Genomic DNA, 19,715 nt, shown 5'->3' with positions numbered 1-19,715 from the left:
GCAACAACCCAAGGAACTGGTTTGAGCCGGTGGAGGGACTATCAAAGCAAGTAGATTAGGAGGCAGCCACTCAAACCATCTTTGTCAGCAGCAAAGGCTGCTGTACAAACCCCGTACGCATTGATGAAAAGCTATAAAACCCCCCAAAAAACATGTGAGGTAGGCTGAAAAAAATGATAGTTGAATTTACTCAATTTTATTTTGTCAAGTGGTTGCACAAAATAAAATCATCTCTATCCAGATAAATGTTGAAAGTAAATGTATAGTCAGCCTATAAACTCTATCTGGATCCAGTTGATCTTATTTCATGCAACCACTTGACAAAATAAAATTGAGTAAACGAGTAGTGTAGCACTACATGTACTATAAGATTGCAGCATAGAAAAGTCACTGATGACTGTTGAGAGGGATAAATCAGAAGGTGAAGAAGCAAAGCATGAACATGTCTATAGCCTGTAATGCTACTTGAACAGGTTCTTATCTAGAGAGGAGGGATGATTAAATAGACTACAGCACAAACACACAGCGCAGAAGAATCACTCCCACCCTCCCCAGCCTGATCTGAACTGGTTCTCGCCGGTCTGATGTAGCGCGTGGCTGTTTGAGGGAAACCCAGAGAGGCTTAATTACATCCTTCTCTGAGAAATGTTCACCCTCCAATGGGCTTGTCTGGTCAGAACAAAGAGCAGAATGCAAACAAAGAGATGTGCTAACCACGCACTTTATGAAGAAAGAAATTTGGGGTTGGTTACATGACTCAACATTAGATATCAGCTATTACCACCGGTCTCGGAAACACTTAATTAACCTATAACATATACCTATAATTAACAGGCAGTTACCCGACTTTCACATTTATATGGTGAGGCCGATTTGCGAATCACAAGTTGTTGTGAATAATATGAATAAATTATTGTATATATGAACGTCGATTCTTAGATTCGGTTTTGATTTGTTATTATACGTTTTATGTAAAATTGACAACAGTAATCTTTGAGCTCAATCTGTGCCCTTTTACCTTATATATTGGATTATATTGTCACTAATCTTGTAACTATCGCAATAAACTGGCCAATCTCGTGTTTTTCTCTCCATTTCATTTGTACTGACTGACCTATAATCATCTTCAACCATCGCTTGTCACTTACACCTTTCCCTTACTGCCTTTGTCTCCTCCTTACCATGTTTACAGTTTAGGAATACAGGGGTACCTGTACCTTTTTAGCCATCAACATTAATTTGAAGCACAGCAGTTCTTATCATTACAAATATCAATAGTATCTTTAATGACACAAGGTATACTTTATATGTGAGTCCAAAATGCTAGTTGCATGTCAACTCGGAAACAACTTAACAAGGCCGCAGTGATGAATGGACAAAGCAGTTCTTAACTTTTGTAAACAAAGCAATTTATTAAAAAGGACAAGGAATGGGAAACATCATTCATGAGAGTCATTGCGCTACTTGACATAAGAGTGACATTAGGAGCCACCACAGTGACAGTGTTCATGTTGGAAGAAGGCATGTGTTCAGGACAGGCATCCGTGAAGGTTCTTCTTCTGGCACTAAAAGTCTCACATATTGTTGCAGCTTTTCACCAGCACCTCCTTTGCATGCTGCTGCTTCACAGGAGGATCCGCATGGCTGAATTCAAGTCTCAGGGAAGTCGTTTTATGTCCATCATTGCTCCCGTCATCTAATCTGCTTCCATCCGGTCATGGCGGGACTCTCCATCACCGCCGACGCTGCAACGTGACCTCGCTGGCGGACTTTTCAAGCCCATCATCGCCGCAGGTGAACTGCCGCACTTGCTGTAGTCGGCGTTCGAGTCCCATCAGGAGCGTAGTCACGCGTGCTTTGGGCTCCGAGTCGAGCCGAGTGAGAGATGACACAGGCGGCTACAGCAGCGCCGTCAGCGGAGTTTGAGCATTTGCCGGAGCATGCCCGCGATCTGGAGGAATTTGTCCTTCTTCCTCTGCTTCAGAGCCATCAGCGCCCGGGCCGTCTCCTCCGGGTCGTGCGAGTAGGAGAAGATGCTCCTCACCCGCTCCTCTGCTTTCATGTCACCCGTCTTCTGGAAGAGTCTGGTCAGGGCGTCCTGGCTCACGTTGTCGAAAATGTTGGCCACGGCTTTCTTGCGGTGAGCTGTGTCAAACTTGTTGCCGTGGACGGACGGACTGACACGGCGGCAGTCTGAAGACACGTACGCGGACATCTCGTCTCTCGGTTGGCGTGGTTCTGAGGCGGAGAGAGAGAGAGGCTGAACGCTCTTGCGCGGCTTGTGAGGCTGAGTGAGTGCAGCAGAGCTGAGCCTGTGCCTATTTATGCTGCTGCTGTGGGAGGATCACTCCGCCAGCCAGCAGTGACATCAGCAGTCGTGAAGCAGAGAGAGGAGGACGCGTCACCTCCTGTAAACAGCAGATGAGTTGACTGCTTGCCTGCTGCCGCTCTTGTTTTTGTTGTTTTTCAACATACGAACAGGATGATGACGCTTAACTCGTGCCTAATAGCCTCACTTATCACTTAATTTAAAATTAATTGGTGGCCCGCCAACATTTATAAAAACTTACCATTTGTTTAATATGATTGATTTTAGGACATATATTTTGTTGTGCTTGGTGCAACCCTGGCTGTTACAGATACTCAGACAACCCGTAATATTGATGAACAACGTAATTTCCCCTTGTTACTTTCAACTGTCGATAAACACTTGATATTCATGTCACTAAACACAGGAATGAAGCAGCCGGTTTCCTCCTCGCTCCAAAAGTGTGCTTTTGTGCTGCCTCTCTGAACTTGTTTACCTGCGCTTGTGTGTTTGCGCTGGGGTGTGCAGTCAAACAACGCACTTCCGCATACAAGCACTTCCTGTACTACACAGACCAGCATTCTTTGCGTTTGAGCAGGCGCAGAGTGTTTCCATCGTGTCTGTGCGGTGCGGGTACCAGATGTTTTATTTAATTAATCTTTATTTTTATTTTTTATTGAACTTCAAATGTACAAAACATATTGGCATAGTACATTGTTAGCATTAGACAGAAAAGGTAACAGACAAGCCTCAAGAAAGCATCACAAAACAACACGAAAAGATAATTTGATAAAATAAAATAAATATATTAAAAAATAATAAGAAGAATTTCTTTGAAAGCAATAGGGTCCTTGCAGCATTCGCTGCTTGAGCAATGTCAGAAAAATATGATCTATGACATTTATGCACATTGATCTGGTTCTGCACTGTAACAGACTAAGAGTAATTGTCCCCCCGCCCCCCCCCCCACCCATAAGTCAGCCAAATATAAGGTAACTTGAGGTAAATGAATATTTTAGTGTGTAGTGTAGAAGTACACTACATCATACTCAGAGCTGTTTGTAATATCTTGCGGCTTGCATATATGTTAGCTCACTATATAAATAATATAAACAGCTGTAGTTTGATGCAGTGAAGTTCTACATCACTGAAAACCAAAACTATTATGGTCATGTGATTATGAAGGTATCGTCAAATTAATACTGCTTGGGCAGTCTCAATTGATCCAGTAGAAAAGTTGCATCCAAATAGGAACTGTTATTACAGGGCGACAACACTATAAATACATTGAGAATTAATATTTGTAGACCGATGGGCGAATTTTTAAAACAGTAAATCTCTAGTCTTGGACCTTGTGGGTGCACTTACTTACTGATTCAATAGTAAGACTTATACCAGGCCGATGTTAATTAGTTTGGCTTTTGGTATTTTTACTTTACGGAATTGTATTTATGATAGATTAAAAAGCACACATTTTGATGATATTAGATTGTGTAGGTATAATTAGTGGGTGAGTTGTATACTGTAAATTGTTTATTTTTAAATTTGTGCCATCTTCATACTGATAGTATTTGCGTGTCTTTCAATGTTGTCAGTGAAGAGGGTGTTGACTAACACTGCACGCAGGAAGAGCGACATGATGTCATTTTTTTGTATAGTATTTATGCAATGCATTGCTGTTCTTGTGTTGTCAATATAACATTTTAAGCAGCATTAAAATCAAACATATATTTAAAAGATATGTCAAATACACTCAACATATACACAATGCATATAATTACTGACAAATATGACTTAAACTGGCTTTGTTTGTTTCTTTATTTCCCAAAAGTGACACTCGAATCAGCATTTCTGGGACTATTTCTGGAAAAAAAATATTTGGATTACAACTTATTTTCTTCAAATGGGAGGGTCTTGAGTGGTATTTACAACCAAAGTTGACCTGAGGCCATTTGCTGGCTGGCTGATCATATCTGGTAAGGTAGAGAGGCACTGTTCATTTGCAAAACTGCTACTAAATAGTGCCTTATAAAGCTAAAAATGGTTGTCGCTTTTGTAAATGCAGTTACCATTTGCCCTCTCACATCCTGAGTGCCTTATAAGGAAAAAGAAAGTCCTCCATGCCAATGGTGATAAGTGACTCAGGAAGTATATTTTTTCCTGTGAGTGCAGCCCAGTGAAGGTCATACACGGTATGCCCGGCATGTGGCATTCACTGCTCGGTGGAACAATAAGCCAGGAATCCTTGCTGGGTTTGAAGTGAACAATTTTGCGGGGTCCAGCTCTTCCTGGCACGCATGATTTCCAGGTCTGTGCGAACAATGCGTCGCCACAGGATATCTGACTGTCTACAGGTGGCATGGCCGGAGACATGAAATGTCAATGCACTTCTTCAGAAAAAAACGACATGGCTGCATATTTATGACCCCCAAGCTGTCCCCGAGTGCAAGGCACGAGCAATGCACAATGAGACTTCAGCGGGAAGACGGAAGCCAGAGCCTTGAGCTGTCGCCCCTATTCTCCTGTAGACATCACACTCAATCTTAACAAAAGCGCCACAAAATTTAAACAAGGACTTAGGCTTTGTCTTTTTGTTCCATGGGAGGGAGATTCTCAGGAGACAGTAGGTTCACTCCCTTGTGTAAGGATCAAACCTCCTCTGCATTGGTTTAAATTTAGCTGATATTGTCTAAACAGCACTGACAGTTGTACCGAAAATAGACTTAGGGTGACTGATAAAAACGTATTGACCAATTTAGAGAAGTTCAACCTGTAGTAATATGATTCACGTTTCCTCTAATGACATTGCCTGTTTTTGTGTTTTTATTTATGTACTTTTGATGCTGAATCGATGGCCGTTAACTCTACGCAGAGTGGACTCTATCCTGACAGATACAACATCTTCATTTGATAAGAACCAGATTTTGATGCTTTAAATGTACTATGAGACCTGACTCTGCCAGTTTAGAATCAACAGAAATCTTATGTAACCCAGCTATATAAACATTTTTACACTCTGCGGTGTTTGATAAGGTGCACAGTTCATTCAACCCAGTGCTCCAAATGAGACCGACCGATTGACTAAAAATTGCAATATTTGTTATTCGGTGACTCAGAGCGGTCCTAACTACAGTAACTACTGTAGCCTCATGCCACCACCATATGTTGAACATTGATCTTGTGGAGGAAAACTAGAGCTAATTTTATTATGTTTGACCTATAAAAAGAGCAGTCGAACTCTTGCAACATGGACACGTGATTTCAGTAAAGGTTGTTTTTCTTGCACACACTACGTAACCATTTGATGTTTTATGAAAGTGTTTCTCTGTTATTATTTTGAGGAACACTTGAGGGAAAAAAATAATGAAGATGGATATAGCCTAAAATATAGAAAAAGAAGCAGCACTGCGATAAAGCAAACATGTGTAATAATGTTCTTTACGAGATCAGGTTCGAAATTACATAAAATAATCAAGACCATTTCCTTTTTGTCATTGCCCTTGTCACCCCACATTGTACTTTTGTGCTTGTCTGGGCTCTATTTTCGTGACCGGCGCAAGTCCGGCGTGGCGGAGGCGGGTTAGACTGGGTGTTGGTAATTTTGCAGAAGCGTACAAGCTGGTGTATTTCGAAAAGTGCGGTTTGTGCCTTGTCGGTGTGACCGCAGTAGACTTGATTCACCACCAATCAAAGCAGCTCCTCTCATTCCTTTTAAATTAGGTGCAATGACAGTCTCACATGAGGAAATCTCTGCGCGGAAAAAGACACAGCCATCCGTGCATGACTGCAGCATTTGCAGCTATTGGCTTGTTTGGCCACATACAATGTTCGAGAGTAACATCATTAAGGAGCATATTCCTCCGTACACGCTTAAGTCAAGTCCTGATGCATCGCTTTTAACACACTTTCAAGGTGCGGCGATTCTCCCGCCTTGACCTCTGACATAACCACTTGCGCAACCGGTGAAAACTCATGCAGCCACTGAAGCGCTGTGACCCAAAGTCTGAGGCTGCCTGCAAGTCCTGGATTGAGGTGTTTTGCTGAGACATGTAAATTCCATAGATGTCATGTTTTTATTTGCTGGTCATGTTGTTTTTTCTCTGCCCACAGTCTGCCTTGGTTCATTGGTAGGTGGAGTCCCCTAGCCGTACCTGTCTGCAATAATCTGAAACTATTAGTAATCAGCCCTGACTGGTATTTAGGTGCGGCTCCAGTAGAGGGAAGGTATTGTTTGTGCTTCCAATATTGTTTTGTTTATTGTCAACCCGCCTAGCTTCGTTCATGTACGCTCTCATTAACTCCGGTTACTTATAGAAAGGGTCAGTGTGTAGAATATAGTGCCATCGAGAGGTGAACTAATAGAATGCAACAACCTAAGCTCAAAGTGTGTGCATTTTCAAGCATGCACATTATGGTGCCTTAGCGTGAGCAAACTTCACAAGCCTACCACCAATTACTTAAGTCGAGGTGCAAGAAAAATGTGATCACAAACAACTTCTAGTATTCCCTCAAATGACGAAGTAAGTGTATTGTGTCGTGTCATTGATCCAGCAAATTTGTGATCAGGTGATTTGTCTCTTTCGGGTCACCGTAGCAGAATGACGGTGAGATACGTCAGTGTCGTGTATATGTTGAGGTGCCACCCATGTTATGTAATTGGCGATTACTGTATTAAATTTTTTTTTTTAAATTACGTTGTGGTAGAACATCTTTTTTTAGGTGAATTATTATTGAAATTAATAGTGGGTTTTTAAAATGAATGAACAATCAAAACATTCTACGCCCTACACTCACTTTTGTTTGTTTCCTTTTATGTAGTCCTGTTCTTGTTTTTTTTGTTTCCATTTTGTTTCTATATCTTTGCTGCTGTAACAATGAACATTTCCCCACTGTGGGATCAATAAAGGCATTCTTATCTTATCTCATCTTATTTTAGACTAGGTGTACTAGAAGTACTTAAAAAGGAAGTCAACATAAAGATATTTTTGGAAGAATATGTTCTATGCTAGCCCATTAGTTGAAACAAGGCATTCTGATAAACATTGTCTTTGTGGAATAAGATCCACCCCATTTTTGCCATCTGCGGTAGCAGCCATTTTGTCACTTCTGTCGACCAAAAATGCAATAACTGCTCAGGGCTCAGGTAATGACCAATCACGGCCGACCTGTTTTCTGAAGCTGAGCCGTGATTTTGGTTGTTACCTGAGCCCTGAGTAGTTGTGATGTCATTTTCAGTCGACAGAAGTGGCAAAATGGCCGTCCCCTGAGATGGCTAAAAAGGGGTGGATTTTGGTGCTTAACTCATATTCCACAAACGCAATATTCATCAGAATGCTATGTTTCAACTAGTGGGCCTGCTCAGAACATATTCTTGAAAAAAATATATGTCTGGGTTGATTTCCACTTTAAGTTTGTTTGGAAGTACTTCTGTGATTTTTAGTTTTCTCTTTCTATTTTGTGTTGAGAGATTATGTTTTGTTCATTTATGTACATTCCTTCCACTGTGGCTCCGTTCGCCTCCCTTTTTTCTTTTTTTTTGTTCTTCGCTTGCAGTTTTCCGCGATGACCGTTTGTCATTGTTTTTTGTTGCAGCTTCCACATTTGTGCAGCTTGTGTTTGAAAAAAGACTGCACGACTGTTCCAACCTTTTCTATTTGGGTTGTGGTTTATTTATCGGCCTAGGCCAGTCATGACAATAGAGATCCATGTGGAGTATATTTCACACTTTGAATATGAAGTTGACCTGCGTATGGATACGAAAGTTATACAGGTATACTCATAAGGCCCAGTGACTCACACAGCTAGTCTAACGGGCTAGCATGTGAGGGAGCATGTGTATTTGCATTCTGTATTTAAGAAATACAATAAAAGTAATTTAATCAGAGGTCTGTGCTCATGTATATTTCGGTCACGCGCCCGTCACCAGCGGAGCTCGGAAGCAGTTAATTGAGTCAAAATATGCAATGAGATGTTTCACCTTCAAGAGGCGCTTAGAGTGCGGATGTCAAAAGATGCTTAATGCGGAAGTCAACCCAAACACATTTTTTTTAAGAATATGTTCCCAGCAGGCCCACTAGTTGAAACACGGCCTTCTGATTCATTTTGAGTTTTTGGAATATAAATTAAGCAGCATAATGCACTCATTTTTAGCCATCTCCGGGGGCAGCCATTTTGTCTTCTCTTGACTGAAAATGACATTACAACTGCTCACAACGACCAATCACGGCTCAGATTCAGAAAACAGGTCAGCCGTTTTTTTTCACCCTCCATTTATGTTTGACATACTTTATACCTGGAATGTCAAACCAATAACTATCATACCTCTGCCACTTAAATGATACAGAGGGGTCCAAAGTCTGGCCACTTGCACCCCTAAATAATTTTTTTAATCACCTGTGTCATATTCTAAAAAGAAAAAAAAATCATCAAGATCTGCATGAGAACATTATGTTGTGCTTACCAACGTTGTTTTTCTCACTTTTGACAATGCATTTTAAAAACTATTTCCTGAGCATATCTTAACCTAAAGTACTGGTTTTAGCATGTGGAATACATTTGGACTTGTGCTCTTAGGGGATGTCACATCACTGGGACTAATGACTAGCTAATGACTCCGCACAGGCATTGGGGTTCAAGGAAAAGAATGCTTGGCCTGTGTTTAGCACTGTCATCAAGGCCTTACTGGAATATGTTACATGCAATGAACACTCAGTGTGTCTGTTTGGACAATGTCTGCTTATGTAACCGTAGAACAGGAAAGGAAGGTCATTTTGGTGCAGGAGTCTCAATATTTTCTGCATGTGTATTTTAAGACATCAACTGCAACTCCACTTGATGCTTTTACATCGCAAAATTGCATGGTCTCAGAGAATGTCCCCTCCTCCACACATTTTGTTCAGTGATTTAGTTTGAATGGCAACACATTTTGATATTAATTGTATTAGTGTGAATTGTCTCCCAGCATTCTAAAGAAATATGCATATTATTGAGTAGAAAACACCACAGCATGGTGAATTTCTACCCAAATGACACGCTAAGAGGCTGTTAATGACTCTATAGAAGATTTTGACAAAACCTCATTGCTTCCCTAACAACAATGTATGTGCCACCATCTTACTGGTCAAAAATATAGCAGCTGAACATTTTTGAAAATAAAGTTGAGCTTACATTTTAAAGGCATCCATCCAGCCAGCAATTTGCTTCTGTGCACAGGGATGAAGTTTTCTTTCTTTTTACAGACATTTTTAAGCATTCTTTTAAATTTGGGTCACACGAAAAACAAGAAGTACTGCGAAAAACGTAACCATAAAGCGTCAGCGAGCTCCCTGACCTGCATCATGTCAACATTGTGAAAGAGCCTGGATGCATATAAGCATTTTGGGGTATTTTAATTATACCTATATAGTATTTTAAAGACCTATTTCAAAAAATTAAAATAATATTTTTAAATATTGAAATATGCCAATATGCAAACCGTAAGTATTCAGGTGTCAACTATATAAATTACATCTTGGACAAATGAGGCATACATCACGAATCCAAAATAAAATGTTTCAACAAGTAGTATATTTCTTTCACAATGTAATCAGATGGGACAACCACATAAATTCACTCACGTTCACATTCATTACTGCAGACATGAAGCATTTTATGCAAAGTTGTCAAACCTGTGCTGTAAACTTGCAAGAGAGTAATTGCCATGGCACCGCCCCAAATAGATTATTTTTTCTGAAGCATGCCAATAGCTTGTTCTATGTGTATTCTTGCAGCTGCTAAACTAAACTATGAGCAGCCTCAACATCACATGGGTACTATATTAATCCGCATGCTTTGGTTATACTAGACATATGCATGTTTTGCATTAAAAATTTATGTCATCCAAGTATTAAAACGGATTGCTCTTATTGTGTAAAGCTCTGGCTGTAATTGGAAATGGTATACACCATGTTTTTGTGATGCATCTTAAATTAAAGATGAGAGTTTCAATTTCCACGTCTTTATTTCTTTGTATTTATTTATTTTAATGTCAAACCATCGTTTTGTTTTATGACATCAAAAATCATTTAAACTGAGATGTCCAAACACTTGTGTAGAAGCTCATTTAGTTTGTCAACTATTTCCTATCTTCACATTTAACTGGAGTGCTTTGAGGTCAGAACTCGTAAAATCCAAGTGAGATATTTTCCACATCCCATCAGGATCAAATACACCTTACATTTCTATCTCAAACCCGCTGTATTTGAAATCCTGCAGTGGCAAGCAGGCATGCAAAACAGAGTTCATGTTTCCTCTGCTCTCAAATTGTCGTTTACTCGATCTACCACCACCCTGGGAGGGACTGGCCTGTGCATGCAGATTAAATGACTGAGCATTGAGCCCGCATGGACAACTAGGCAATACCAGGCATTATCATGCTGAACTGGCTGAATCCGGCTAGCACTCGCTTCGCGGCTGGCTGCACCGCATGGAGCCTGAGGCCAAACGTAATGTTCCTCTGTACACACGATAGATCTTGCACCGTGCCAGAAACAGCAGGCCTATCTGAATCAGGTGGATTATATTAAGGTCACTGTTGTACAAGATGATTTTGAGGCCCCCTGGTTGAGATTATAAACTTTAATGATACTGCATCTCATAAATGTTTAGTTTAAAAAAAAAAAAAAGATTAAGGTACTCTATTGATGTGGCCCATTCCATGCATGCCTTCTGTCCACATGAATTAATAAAGTGGACCACCTATGTTCATTCTGGTGTGAAAAAGTGAGCAACATCCATTGCTCCAGAGTTGGATACCTGACACACTTCAAACAGCAGAATGAAAAAATACCCTTGATCAGATGGTGTTATGTCACTAACAAGTGACGGTAGTGATAACCATGTACACTGACAAGCCACAACACTATGATCGCTTGCACAAAATTATGATGCACAATACATTTAATAATATATGTATACTAAATAAAGACAAGAACATTTAATTTTGGGTGACACTGTCAGAGGAATTTACCAATATGGTCATTTCTATACGGATTAAGATTCAGAAAACTTTATTCAGTTGTAGTTTGACATAATATAGGACTGTACTGAATCGTAGAGACTAAAAGAAATGAGGGAACCAAAATATCATTCTATATCATAATAATAATAATAATAATCTTTTATAATAATTTGGCTGCATATTTGCACAACAACAGGGTTTTACGGCACCTCATCATCAAAATGTTTGAGAACCAACATATTATTATTTTTTTCGCTGTGTGCACTCAAAACAGCAATCTATGAACAATAAATGACATGTACTGATGTACTGTATGTGGTATAGTGTATGCATGACTTGCTTCACAACCATAGCAGCTAACAACACTCTTGTTGAGTTGAATGTCTCCAAGGCCACACAATTCAGAATTTGGTCAACATTTATGAAAAATCTCATAATTTTTTTATATCTATATTAGTGCTGTCAAGCGATTAAAATTTGTTATCGTAGTTAATCGCATTTTTTCATAGTTAACTCGTAGTTAAACGCATATTTTATTTATTTTAAAAGAAATCCCTTGATTTTTCTGTCCCATTATTTTTTTGAATTTTAATACCCTTAACATGAAAAGGAGGATTGATTTTCTTATACAAATACTTTATTCAAGCAAACATTATTTTTTAAGAATATGATCCATGCAAGCCCACTAGTTGAAACAAGGCATTCTGATAAATATTGCGTTTGTGGAATAAGAGTTAATCCACCTGTTTTTAGTCATCACTGGGGGCGGCCATTTTGTCACGTCTTTCAACTGAAATTGATATCACAGTTGCTCAGGGCTCACGTAATGACCAATCACAGCTCAGTGTTTTCTGAAACTGAGCCATGATTGGTCGTTATTTCAGCCCTCAGCATCTGTGATGTCATTTTCAGTCGACAGAAGTAATAAAATGGCCGACCCTTGAGATGGTAAAAAATGGATGGATTTTACAACTCATATTCCACAAACACAATATTTACCAGAATGCCTTGTTTGAACTAGGGTGCCTGCATACAACATATTCTTGAAAAAAAAATGTTTGGGTTGACTTTCACTTCAATTGAAAAAACAAGCATTGGATTCAACTCACGCAAACAGCCCCTCAGCCCTTTTCAAACACACACACGTACACACACACACGCATGCGCGCGTCTTTCAGCTGTTTCTGAAAGCATGCTCCTGAACACCAATTGATTGGCTAACCTAGTCTTGCTTTGAAAAGAAAATATATATGACAAACACAACGCTGCATTTTAAGGGCAAGCAAGGAAAGTCTATCTAATCTAAGCAGTCTATGTAACCATAGGATGTATCTGTATGTACAGTATTTATGCTGCAGCTACGTATGATCCAAGATAAATATTAGCTGGATATGTGCATTTGTGTGTTGAACTTGTTGGTTCAATGTTGCAATTAGACGTACTTAGCCGATTCTGACTTTGGGTCATGAGCCGCATTGCGTCAGTTCTATGGCTAGGCGTCGGCCCGGGCACAATCACAGACCTCATGAAGGGCGACTGCTGCCACCGCGGTGTCCCACGGCCGCTGCAACTGTGGAGATCTGTGGGAAGGGCCCGCCCAGAGTCGCCGCCGCTGCCCACGCTTGCCGGCCGGGATGAAGCGAGCCGAGTGGGGGCGAGCTAACATGCTATTGCTACGCAGCTTCGGCGGCAGGAGCCCGAGGCTGCGCGCCGCGCACGCACTCATTTTTTTTTAATCGGTCGTACTTCGTTCGTAGCTCTTCCGCGTGGCTAACTAGGAAACGAAACTTAGCTCCAACATTCTAAAATCTGAATGGTTTCGGGAGAACCGGAATGATGGAACCGATTCCACTCGATTCCGGGTTTTGTCCTAAGGGGGACACCGCCGTCGTGCATGTATCTGCCGAGCAATTCATCCTCATCGTCAATATTTTGAAGCAGATGTAACGCCTCCTCTACTCTAAAGCTTTTTTTTTCAAGATACATGTATAGATCATGGTGACCAGCTGCCTTTATCAAAGCAGCAGCTGGTTGCTATGGAAACCTTAATCACGCGATCAAAAAAAATTGACGGCGTCAAAAGGGGGCTGGATTAACTTAGAAAATAACGCGCTAAATTGATGGCCCTATTTTATAATTATTTTTATTTGGATAAACCCCCTTGAGATGAGCCATCTCATTTTAGAGGGGGTCCAACATACAAAATCAAACATAACAACAACACAACACATAGAACACATCTCTACCCACAGTTACCCACCCCTCCCCCACCAATCACATACAAGCATAAAACTCCATACAATATGTCAAGCCAAACAAAACTGAGCTGTATAAGTATGAATAAGTAAACAAATCATACATGCACAGACTGTAGCAAACAGAATAGAACATGAATACCTAAATACATATACGCCAATCATAACAAGCAATAAATAAGACGATATAATCAAATAAAAAATGTGTTTAAATAGAGCCCTTTTGTTGGCTTAAAGACACAGTCGTAAGGGTGCTCGGTTCTCTCTTGAGGGACAGGAACAGACGCAAAATGCAATGAAATGTATGACTTAAATAAACGAATACAGTCGGTGGATGTAATATATTCAGGCAAACTATTCCAATCAAATGGGGCTTTATATCTAAAGGCACGTGTCCAGTTTCCCTCCTTGGTGTAGGGGCTTGAAAAAACAGGGATTCAGTATTTCTTAAGTTATACTTTGTATTGTGAGGATGCAAGTATTGTTTTAAATAATAAGGAAAATTGAAGAAATCGCATTTAAAGATAAACTGCAGCCAATGAGAATACCTTCTATATTTTGGTGTAAAGCATTCAAGCAATTAATACATAATACAGAGATGTGTTGTACAGGGACACCGCAGGACAAATCTTAGCAAGACTATTATAAACAATATTAAGAGGATAAAAATTTGAATTTGAGGTGTTTTGATACACTATGTCTGCATAATCTAAAATTGGAAATAACAATTGTATAATAACAATTGGAAATAACAATTCTTTTCCTCACCTGAAACCTAAAACAATTAATTGAACGATAGAGAATTCTCAGGCTGCAGTTTAACTTCTGTACAACTGAATCAACATGAGGTTTAAAAGAAAGCTGAGTTGTATGTTTCAGCAGACATTAAAACATTTGTGTAGCTACTGTATATTTTGTCAAAGTCACCTTCAAAGCCATAAAACTACAGCTTCACCAAATTTACTGTCACTTGTTCAAGTTAAGGTAGGGAGTTTACTTGCACATTATTTAGAATGATAAAAAAAAAAATCAAATGCATGATGCGTACCTGACAATTGGTTTATCATCCATCCAGACATCCACTTCCCATACTGCTTGTCCTCATTAAGGTTGATCCTGTAAATAAAAGTACTCACACTCACACATTTACTTAGGGTCTTTACTGATTTGTTTCCTCTTTTAATTTTCCTAATTGTTTTTTTTTTGCTGTCAATTATACATGACCCATGTCAATAGTTTAGCACAACAAAAAAATAAACTGCACACAAAATAGTTTCCAGGTTGTATAGCGCTCGTACTGAGCAGAAGAAAAATAATCATGTTACATTTTGTAAGCATTGGCTTGCGTTTGATGCTATCACAACATGTTCTCGTAGCTTTGCTAATATTCTGAAGGTGAACTGAGCAACAAATAAAAGCTAAATTATCGGATGATAAATGAAAAATAAATATTTCTCTATTTGATTTTTTTTAGGTTAGACTGAGAATTTTTCATTCCAGAATCTAGCACAAGACAAATGATTCGCCATGGATGGGAATATCTTCGAATCATTTGCCATTGTTGTTATAGCGCCTTTGCTAACAGTCACTGCTACTGCTGTTTGTTATGCCTTAGAAGTCCCCAAGATCTCAACCAATCAGAAGCTCAACCATCATTGACTTTACCCTTCTCTAGCTATATCTTTTTTACATTATCGCCATCTGCAAAGGATGAAAAAAGGTGTCAGCCTAGTTAGACAAGGAAAGTACAGCTATGTCTATTGGAATGTATGGAATGAAAGTAAAATGTCACTAGAAAAACAAATATTCGAGTAAAGTATGGATGCCTGTAAAATGAACTTTGGTATAGAACAAACTATTTGTACTTTGTTAGTTCCCCAAGCACAAGCTCTGTTCAACAAGCACGGTGGCATTCAAACATGTTTAAAAAAAAGAAGATGCCAATCTGTATGCGACCCAAATCACTTTGGGCCTTTGTCATTCATCATTAAAACTAGTTATTGTTCTTCTACTAGTAACAGTGGTTAATGTTTTGTGCATTTACAGATGATTACTACTTCCATTGTTTTCTATGGCGATATTTTTTTGAAATACAAACATCTAAGTTCGACCACCATCTTGTAATGTATTTTAGTATTTTATTTTATTTTCTATTTTTTCACAAAAGGACATAACCAACAATGAACCTAGATTTCATTTGACAATGTTTTTACAATTTTTTTTTTTCGAAGATTTGTGCGAATGTGCAGCGGTAAACATTTCAAGAGTTGTCGTGGAAACAATCCCTAAGTGGTGTTAAAAACTGGGCTACGTCTGAACTGATGGATGTGCGCAAGAGCCATACAAAGACAACACAGAACAAAGAAGCATGAAGTGATGAGGCCTGGTCAGGCGCCAAGCAAAGGAAAGTGCTGGAGCCGGTCGTAAGCAGCCCCATTGTTCATCGTGGCAGGAGGGCCAGGTCACGCAGGGATGAGGATGATCATGAACAAGTCATCAGTGGTCATTTCATGGATATGAAAGCAATACACGCCTACTGTGCTTTGTTTGGCTTGGTTACAAAAATGTGGCCAAAAAAGCATCTGTGTCTAAAGGTAACACAATCTTTTGGTGACAAGGTGCTTGGGGGAGGATTCTGTTGCCTGTTTAACAGGGTTGATATAGCAGTTTCATAATATTGCCATACGAGTGGGGAAAAAAACAAGTGAGAAGAACGTAATCAGGTATAGATGGAGCATTAAGTTTTACCATCAATATCACTGACTTTTTACATAAATACTCATTAAAGTATTATCCCTGTAATAATCTCAACTAAACTCAAATGACTATCTATCTATCTATCTATCTATCTATCTATCTATCTATCTATAGATAGATAGACTTCTACTATCACCCTGTAGTAGAAGTTGCAAACATCAACATCGGAACATCAACGCAATAATTAGTATGAAGAGTTTAAAGTGAGTGTGGAAAAGTTTTCTGTCTGTTCCTTTGACAGAAAGAACAACACAGCAACAACACTCTTAATGATATTTGTAGATGAAGAGTCCGGTATAGGGCATGTCTCTATAGCAAAAGACGATGAGTGCTGTTCTTTACATTCATCTCACGCTGTTCTCAGATAGTTACAAAGGACTTTTTAAATTATTCTCATACTGTAACTTAAGTCTCACAATTAAGTTATTTTTCTTGTTAGTGTGATGCAAAGACTTGGTATTGCGATGAAATGAACCTGAAATAAACTTTGTTTGCTTTTCAAAAATTAACAAGACTATAATGACTTAGACTTTTCAGCCTGTGTGATAGGTGCTTCATTTATTTAGTTTTTGGTGCAGAAATATGCTGTATGTGAAATGATGAAATAAAATGTGCGACTATTAATTGTGCTGGAACTAAATAGTTTAAGAGGAAGTCTAGCAGCTGGTCTTTCAGGAAATTCAATGAGCTCAGAAAGGTTTAGCAGTGCTTAGTGTGGTGACTTGAAAGGTGGAACTGAGAATCCCAGCTAGCGTCAGCTTGAGGCTGGTTCAAACCGGTATGCTGGTAAGAGAAACAAGCCTTGGACGCTTGTGAGACAAAGAAGCAACCTCTCATTAAGGGTTAAAGCATCACATGTTAGGTGTGTAAGGTTGTACTGGTATTGTAAGGAATGAAACCAAACGGTTATTAAAATGTACAAATAGTAAATCTCCGATTTAAGATTAGGTTTCTGAACACAGAATATCTGACAGCAACAGAAAGGAGAAAGGCAGACACATGGAGCGTATGGAGTAACCAATAGAGGGGAAATGCTCTTGTAAATATATAACTGTGACTTTAACATATGAGTAAACTTTCAGATTTGTTCATCTTGCGCCTCTGAACACACAATAAATGACAACAAGAGAAAGGCCAGTGGCAGAGAAGGAGAGCGAAGGGAGCGAGAGATAAAGACGCAACACTGAAATGAGGTCAACAGTCACTCCGTCGCTGTGCCCGAGTGCACGCTGCAATACCAACAAGGTTATCGAGATCAGAATTTAGCAAGTAAGCCCGTCTTTTCATGATCATCCCCTCCAGTTTGATGCAGCGGCACGTGGCTTATTAAACAACATCCACGTGTGTGGCATCATCTCAGAATGAGCAATCTATGGAATGTGGTAGAAATATTTGACAATCCATGTGTTTCCTGTTCATTGTACGGAAAATACATGGAATGAATACCAAACATCATATTTAAGAAAGTCAAACATAATGAGGGGAAGGCGGATTTTGCAGCAAATGATGTATGTTGTTTGTACAGCGAGCCAAACAGAACAAAGAATGTTAAAATGAAGGCTCTGCACGGGATGGTTACAGCCCTCCCCAGGGAGCTGGCAGTCTTTTTTGCCTTTGCTGTGTAATTACTTACACTTAAGTCTTCAAGTTTCACCGTGATCATTGTAGTACTTTTAGTGGTTGTCATGCATGGTTCCCAATGATAGATCACAAGAACAAATTACTTCAATAAAGCCGAAGCTGTAATAGTCTGTCCTTTTATTTACACTCCCACATTCCAAAACAGACAGCGCATTAGGTTAGTTTGGGCTCATTGAATACAAGTGTGACTGTGAGTGGAAATGGTTGTGAGCTTTTCTTACTTTGATCTACAAACTACAGATAAGGCTATAAATCAATTTTAGCCCCATACAGCAATGACAGACAAGAATTAAACTCAAATCAGAATTATATTGTACATTGTACAGATCAATTATTGGATATCCCTGTCAAACAATCTGCATGAGATCCCAAAATATATATTTTATCCTGTGAAGATTTATGCTTGTCCACCATTTTTGAGGTTGACATCTGGGGGATGAGCTAGGCTTGAAATTGAAATAATAGTAGACTGACTTCTTTACATTGGTACATTTTCTCTGTTTTTATATGTATATATATATTAGGGGTGTAACGGTACGCTAGATCACATTTCGGTTCGGTTTCTTGGAAACTTCAGTTCGGTATATTTTAGGTACAAAAAAACAGATTTAAAAAAAAATATATGTTTCTTTTGAAAAGACGACAAGTAAATGGTATTTTTTTTTTTTTAGAAAAATAAAGAAAAGCGAATCATTCGGGTGAAATTCTAAGAAATTGCAGCAGAATAAAAAAAACACTAACAATAGTGATCTCTTAATTTCGTAAATTATTAAAACACTGAAATCTTTAAACACTCAGCAGCAACAGCCTATGACCCATCTTAGTATTCAAGTTAAAGACAAGTTGTCATTACAGTACATATATACAATTTTTGTGATGAAAAAAAATCCATACAATAACAGTTACAATTATTGCTAACTATATTAAAACTCTTTTTATAATGAAAAAAAATTTAAATGTCTTTATGAAATTGTATACACTTTTTAGGCATTGAAATCTTTGAATGTTCAACAGCATATTGTAACGAATTGGGTTATCTGTGTTGTGGTCAGATTTGTGTGTTGCTGAGTTGTGATGTTTACGAGGTTCATGAATGCATCGTACGGCAGGCGAGTGGAGCAGCGGAGAAAGAGGAACAGAGCTGTTGTACTTTGTTTTTGGTTAAAAATACTGCTTGCATCCTCGTCTAAGAAACATTCAAAGTCGAATATTCGTTATTATGTTAGACGTGTTGCCTGAAACATAGCCGCCAATCTCATGTAGCAATGTCGGCACACAACTTTGGGATTTATACACGTACCTTTCCCCATCAGCGATTTTAACAGGAAAGCTAGAATGATGTTCCAAAACAGGAGACCGCAGTGTACGGGGGACCTTCGAGCTCTGTCTTGTTTGCGTATGGCATTATAATGCCATTTATCCATGCATTTATGATTAATCACTGCTTCTGGAGTCTTGGCTCCTCTTTAGTGCCGCCGTCCTTCTCTCCCGCATGCAACATTCAATAGCGCCCGTGCGTAAGCTCGCGCTAATAAGTGGACCGAACCGAACGCAAGTGGATTGAACCGAACATGCCATACTGAAACGTATTAATACACAATTTTGTGATTTTTTTTTTCCATCACAAAAATTGTACCGTTACACCCCTAATATATATATATATATATATATATATATATATGTATATTTAGCGCATTAACTATGGAGATAAATTTACATTTTATAACGCATTAAAAACAATAACTCAGTTAACACT

General features: G+C 39.0%; 2 protein-coding genes across 3 annotated transcripts in view; one reads left to right on the top strand and one right to left on the bottom strand.

The window, feature by feature from the left end:
* Positions 1-19,715, top strand: part of zmat4a (zinc finger, matrin-type 4a) — a 228,582-nt gene that overhangs the window by 202,576 nt on the left and 6,291 nt on the right. The window lies entirely within an intron of this gene.
* tcima (transcriptional and immune response regulator a) lies at positions 1,385-19,431 on the bottom strand. Of its 2 annotated transcripts, XM_086031070.1 has the most exons (3): positions 19,260-19,431; positions 14,610-14,677; positions 1,385-2,238 (listed from the first exon to the last, which is right to left on the bottom strand). In XM_086031070.1, exons 2-3 carry the CDS (start codon positions 14,638-14,640, stop codon positions 1,913-1,915), a joined length of 357 nt encoding a protein of 118 aa, XP_085887196.1. In that variant the 5' UTR covers positions 14,641-14,677; positions 19,260-19,431; the 3' UTR covers positions 1,385-1,912. The 2 variants fall into 2 exon arrangements, with proteins under 2 accessions (XP_085887196.1, XP_085887195.1); XM_086031069.1 differs by lacking the exon at positions 14,610-14,677.

The sequence above is a fragment of the Filicampus tigris genome, chromosome 5 (assembly GCF_054856515.1).
Source record: "Filicampus tigris isolate MCC_2025a chromosome 5, RoL_Ftig_1.0, whole genome shotgun sequence".
Classification (NCBI taxonomy): domain Eukaryota; kingdom Metazoa; phylum Chordata; class Actinopteri; order Syngnathiformes; family Syngnathidae; genus Filicampus; species Filicampus tigris.
The sequence above is the reverse complement of the archived record's forward strand: the minus strand, read 5'-3'. Positions and strand labels throughout refer to the sequence as shown.